The 6403-nt window shown below is 44.1% G+C and overlaps 1 protein-coding gene across 1 annotated transcript; it reads right to left on the bottom strand.

The window, feature by feature from the left end:
* Positions 1 to 770: 770 nt before the first annotated feature.
* On the bottom strand, positions 771 to 5112 carry LOC105462844 (potassium voltage-gated channel protein Shal). The gene has a single exon (XM_011709694.1). It carries the CDS (start codon positions 1939 to 1941, stop codon positions 823 to 825), a length of 1119 nt encoding a protein of 372 aa, XP_011707996.1. The 5' UTR covers positions 1942 to 5112; the 3' UTR covers positions 771 to 822.
* Between the last annotated feature and the right edge of the window lie 1291 nt (positions 5113 to 6403).

Genomic DNA, 6403 nt, shown 5'->3' with positions numbered 1-6403 from the left:
TTAATTTTGTTGAGAAGTGTATATACAGAATACACCAAGTTATTTAAAGTTATGTTCAAATGGTTGAATAAGCCTGTAATAAAATGTAATCAAAGCGTACAAATTTGATTTTTTGGAGTTTCGCAAAACCCTAAGAAACTGTACACGAACTTCAATAATCGTGCCGTCTGTATAATTTGACAACAATTCGGCAAGTGCAGCCAATTAGCCGGGTAATATACTATAGAATTCAATGCGTAGTTCAAAACAATGGAAAAGGGAGAAATTAGCCACAAAGTTATTAGTATTCTCAATGGTTTATCGCCTTGTTTCATTTTTAACATAAAAGCGCGAATGCATTACTATTATAACTTATCGTGAAATACTGTATACTTTTCGAGTGAAAACAGCAAATAAAATATTTATTCGCTGAACCAAAATTGTAATAATTTCTTTTTAATGTGTATATCTTTTTAATATGATTCATTAGATCGTGTCGATACAAGTGTTAATAATTAATGTCTGATTATAATTGCTTATACATTACATTCAAATAATTGAAGAACTTACTGCAGCTAATCATTACATTTTGTAATAATGGAGAAAATGAACTCTAAAGTTTATTTTCTCCGTTTTTATAAAATGTTATAAAATATGGGTTAACTCCATAATTACAACAGTCCTTCAATTCTTTAATGAATACCACATAATATATACCAAGTATATACAATGAATCATGTAAGGAAAAATATGATTCATCATTTTTAATACCAATCTGAAAAATTTTATTATATGAATTATAATTTGCGTACGTATATTATACATTATTGATGAAAATCGTACTTACCCCAGCGTAGTCATTGTGACGATCGTGTACCAGAAGGCGGAAGGTATTGAGGTAAAGTTGGTGCCGTCGACGTTCTTCTCCGCGTAGAACATGACGGTAGCGAAGATAATGATGGCCATCGCGAGCGAAAACACGAGAAAACCCAATTCGGAAGCGCAGGACTTTAAAGTATACCCCAGAATTCGTAATCCCTGCGAGTGACGCGAGAATTTAAATATACGAAACACGCGAAACACGCGTAGCGTCACAAACGCGCCCGATACGTCATCGTTGTCGGTGATCCCGAGTCCGATGTAATACGGCAGTATCGCGACCACGTCGATGATCGACATCACGGAACGCGCAAATTTGCATCGGCTAGGTGCGGCGAACAGCCTCAGCAAGTATTCGGCCGTAAAAATCATCACGCACGCAGTATCCAGGCAGAAGAACACGATCTTATACCGTTCGCCGCACGAAAGAGTGCCGGCGCGACCCGGACGATTACCGCACGGCACGGTCTCCACCACGTTCGCCAGCACACTCACGGCGATGAAAAATCCGGTGACGTAGTAAAACACTAACGCGGCGGTGGAAATGTGCGGATTTTGAAAGGCTCGCCACATCTTCTGCCGGATGTCGAGCAGCTGCTGAAGGGTTTGGTCACCGTTCTCGCTCAGCTTATCGTCCATTAACCGCTCAGCGTTCTCGCGTTTGCGATCCCGATAGTCCTCGTAACAACAATCCCCGATCACATCCGGCAAGATACCAAAAAACGCCAATTCCTCGTCATAACTCGTAAGACACTCATGCTTCGGATAATGTAGCTTGCCGGTTCTATAATAGTTGAGAATGTGCCGGAAGATGTCCGGATCCCGGTCGAAAAAGTACTCCTTGCTTTCTTCGTCGTAGAAGAACTCGCGTTCGTTCGAACCGAGTAGCGTATCCGGATATTTCTCTAAGGTGTTGCGCCATGTCTCGAAGCGACGGCCGCTTACGTTGATCAGTAGCTTCTCGTCGTCGGCTTTGCGCCGGTCCTTCGGGATCGGCGGCGGTGGCAGTGGGTGTGTGGCGATCGGTACCCAACCGATCGCCGCCGCACGAGCGAATGGCAGCCACGCTGCCACCGAGGCCATACTTGAAGGTGGAATTTTTTTTTAGGGTAGCGGGAGAGCCAATGTTGACCGTACCCGAAACGTCGGCGGCTCTACTTCTGTCACGTCAAAACAATCCACTATACGTCCGAATCCTCCTCTCTCTTCAATCTAGATCTATGACGAATCCAACATCAATGATCCGGCCTGCATCAATCATTTATGGTGGACACTTACTTCGATGATGGATAAGATCCTTGGACCATGTAGAGCATTTTTTCGTCAGTTCAATATTTACGAACTGACATTTATGGCATCGTGCATCGCTCAAATGTTTATTATTACTTCAATAATTGCTTCAAATATTTTTCTTGCAACAAACTTGATACAATTTTTTATATTTGTAACTGACAACTCTTCAAAGAGTTTTTTTATATAGACAGATTCAATAAAGCTTTTGAACTTGAAGACTTCTTTCCTCCAATTTGTTGCGTGGAATATATCGCTTCTTGCCACAGTTCTTCTTAGGTCAGCTCAAACTAACGTTTGTTTGATTCATGCTTCTTCAAGCCTGTCGCACAATCGAGTAGTACGACTATTGGCCTAGATTACTCTCAAAGAACAATCACGTTGCTACTCTTTTGTCTCTATTATTAGTTCAAGTTCTCGGTTTCTAATGTTCCTCTAATCTGATCTTAGCTCTTAAGTCCAAGATCTACTTGCTATGTCTTCCTTGCTAGCGGCAACTCTCTACTTCCATCTATTTGTTTTGCTTATTTATCTATGAATTTATTTATCTATTCGTCACGGCTGCATATACTTAATATTTTCAACAAAATTTTTCCTCACAGGAAAACAAATTCGGTTTTTTCAAATTCGATCTTTTATCGCCACTCTCTTGCTCTTCAAAATGCAAATATCGAAATAGTCTCTTACTGAAAGCCGTTGCGCCTCGCCGCATTCGTCGTTATAAAATCGCGAGTCGCATTAAAGAGACATAACTAACTGGTCAAACAATATTTGCCTCTCCAACGTCGCGACGACAATGATGACGACGGCGACGGCGACAACGACGACAACGACGACGACGACGACGACGACGACGACGACGACGACGACGACGACGACGACGACGACGATGACGATGATGACATCGGCGTCGACGATCTAAACTCAATCCCGAAGATCATCATTTCACACATAGCATTCCTCAAATCCTCTCTCTAGCTCGGTCTCTCTAAGAAATATTGAACTAACGAAGTGACGACCGGCACGCAGCAAAGTACAAGCCGAACGAAAACGCGCGCCGGGCCAACCAATCGCGTTCTGGCAACGTGCCTTCCACCATCATCGATAGTCACACGATAGCTCTTCGTAGTACTCTTCAAAGTATCGCACCGGAGATCTTCCACCTGTTTCGGCTTGCTTGGCCGCTGCGAAAGCCTGAGCTTGAGTCTCCGCCAGCAAGCGCCCACCAGAACACTACATTCTTGAGCTTCCGAGCTCACCGTCGGTTTCCTATATAGATACGAGTGCACTCCTCGTAGAGACGGCTATCGTTGACATTGCTCGTCGACAAGACTCAATACGTGTTTCTATTGAGCCAGGTTCACATTCAAACCTTACGAGTTTACATAACAAGTTCACATAACGCTCTCTTTTGATAACAAGAAAGAATCTTTTTAAAGACTGAAGATTTAAAAAAATAAGTCTAGAAGTCTGTGCGAGAGAAGATTAAAGATTTCTGTAAAATTTCATTTATACATTTCGTAACAGATAAAAGTCACACGTCGAGCTTTTCACAGAATATTAAGATAAGCTTGTATCGTATATCAAGATGAACTTTCTTCAAAGTGCCATCACTTGTAAACCGGATAAAGATAAGAAGAATTTTGTCTTTTGCTTCTGTAAAGCCTTTGCTATTATCCGAGCGCACAATCGTAAACTTGATCACGTCCGTAAAGTTGAAATTCGCATAGATAAAGCTTTGCCGCTTATAGAATAGAGGAGAAAACGCTTACGAGTAAACATCAAACAGTCAACGAAAGACGAGTGTCCGTAGTTTCTCGGCGTACTTCTTGAAAGCTCCGCCGTGCTTCGTGTCAAAACAAAAAGAGGCGTTTGTCAATCGCTCGAAGATCGAATGCCGAGTTTCGTTCATTGAGCACTCAGGCTACACACGCGAACTTTTTCCGATTGCGTATGCTCCGCATTTCGCGCAGCGTCTATCTTTGTGTGTGTTGTGTGTGTGTGTGTGTGTGTGTGTTGTGTGTTATGTGTTTTGTGTGTGTGTGTATGTGTGTGTGTATGTGTGTGTGTGTGTGTATATGTGTGTGGTCCCGGACTCTCCTCGTGACTTCTGGTAATTGCCGAAGTGCAAGTACGAAACTCTCTCATCGGCGCACGCGACTGCTTACGCAAGTACCGCGCGTGTTTCTTCCGCGATGCATCCAGTCTGTCAAGCTTGTTCGTTCCTTGCGACGTGTTGATTCGCCGAGCCGGAAATTCCGGAAGCACGCCAGTCGGTCGAAAGCTTCCTCGATGGAATACTTTCTGAGAAGATAGCGCGTCTCCGCAAACTCCAGCACTGAGAACTCGCACGTCGATCTTTACCCTCGTGCGTCCGCCTGGACTCTGGACTATCCTCCGCAAGCTCACTATATGTTCCACTCACTCACATACTCACTCGATTCTCTCTCTCTCTCCTCCTCCTCCCCCTCTTTCTTCTTACTTTCTCCCTGTCCTTCTCTCTTCACTCTTTCTTTCTCACTGTCTTTCTCTCTCGTGCCCGATACTACTTTGTGCACGAGTACTGCTCTCTCGTCCGAGCTTTGCACCACTGCTCCACAGCACTGCTCCTCCCGCTGCGCGATACGACACGACGCGTCGTGCGCACGAACAATGCGTACGCACGCGTGGCTGATGCGTGTACGCGCCGACGACTCCGTGCGTATACGCGATGGCTGAGCCGTGTACGTCACGCGTACATGTGTGTATGTGTTGTGTGAACGCGTGCCTTTGCGCGCGCGACACCGTCGCTAGCACCACGATCGGAGCACCCGCTCGATGAATTGACCGCTTGCGACTGCCGGAGCTTGGCCCGCGGCCCCGAGCTCGTGTAGTTCGCGGTGGTGGTGTGGTGGTGGCAGTCGGCAACCCGGCACCTCCAGAGAAGCGTGGCTCTCGTCGCCTCACCAGAGAGAGCGGAGCGACCGCGTCGCAGCAACGCTGTGCGAACGCAGAGCGGTCACCTAGCCAAGGTCTAAATTGATTTTTACGGCGGCGGCGGCGGTGGCGACGCGCGTCGGCGTCCCGACGCGACGAACATTTCCCGTTGCCCGGGCAACCTCTCAACGATGACGTCATAGTTTCCACTGCTACCCCTTTTGCGCCCACCGCCACCATCCGCCTCCTTCTACACCACCCGATCCGCCGCTGCCCCTGTATTTCCACTTTAGTCTACTTGCGCTTTGAGAAACACTAGCTTTTAGTTTCACCCGCTCACTCCGTATTTCGCACAGTTCTCTTAATCAGAGGAAAAGAAAAAGATGTTTGGAAAGAAAGAGAAAGAGAGGAAAAGAGAGGGAGAGAGGCAGAAGTTATCCCAAGCCGCCATGTCTACCTCTCGCCGTTCACAAAAACCCTCGTATTTTTGTATTTATTCATTCATTTATTCATTTGTCGTTTGTTTTCGTTATGATTTTTCATATAGTTTCTGTTCTAGCGAAGTATCAGGCGCTCTTTACTTTCCTCTTTTCATCTTTATTAATCTCTCAATCGAATCATCTTTTCCATTTAACTCTGTTTATCATTTTTATATTTAAATATCAAGCTAAACCGGCTAATTTCATTTTACTATGTACGTACCTATGTGAACCTGGCATCTGACTTTATGAAACAAAATTTTTCAAGTGCGCATTAAATTAAGCTCTGTTTGTACTCGTTTATATCACCTTCCGTTTTGTTTACACCCTTTAAGGTGAGTATACCGATTTTCAAAACTGGGGTAAGAGCCAATTTCACCATTTTTTAAGATATTTTAAATCCGCAAGTGGGTGCTATTTCCGAATCAATCGCACACGTTTTTACCACCTTCCGTTTCGTTTGTACCTTCAAGAGAATGTACCGAATTTTCAAAATAGGAGTAAGAGCCAACTTGGCCATTTTTTAAGATATTTTAAAATCGCAAGCGGGTGCTGTTTCGAGGTCGTTTGTACATATTTGTACCGCCTTCCGTTTTGTTTGTAACCACTGATTTAAAATAGTGGAGATGGCTCTCTCTTGAAAAGTCAATACAATCACCCCCTTAAGAGGATGCTGAAAGTTCGGGAATTACCGACAATTGCAGTTGGAACGATAACTTTGAAAATACTGAACAGAATTAAAATCGCTTTTACAGGATTGAAATAAACTTAAAATGTAATGGGGCCAGCTATTTTTTTGTAGTAAAAACGACAAAAAATTAAAAATTATCTTTTTCGGGTCGTACAGCAATCATAACCTA

Source organism: Wasmannia auropunctata, unplaced genomic scaffold (assembly GCF_000956235.1).
Source record: "Wasmannia auropunctata unplaced genomic scaffold, wasmannia.A_1.0 LD336092.1, whole genome shotgun sequence".
In the NCBI taxonomy this organism is placed as follows: domain Eukaryota; kingdom Metazoa; phylum Arthropoda; class Insecta; order Hymenoptera; family Formicidae; genus Wasmannia; species Wasmannia auropunctata.
Note: the sequence above shows the minus strand (reverse complement) of the source record. Positions and strands in the feature narration are given on the sequence as shown.

Excerpts from the sequence above, each read along its gene's own strand:
- LOC105462844 (XM_011709694.1), bottom strand. The coding sequence starts at position 1,941 with ATGGCCTCGGTGGCAGCGTGGCTGCCATTCGCTCGTGCGGCGGCGATC.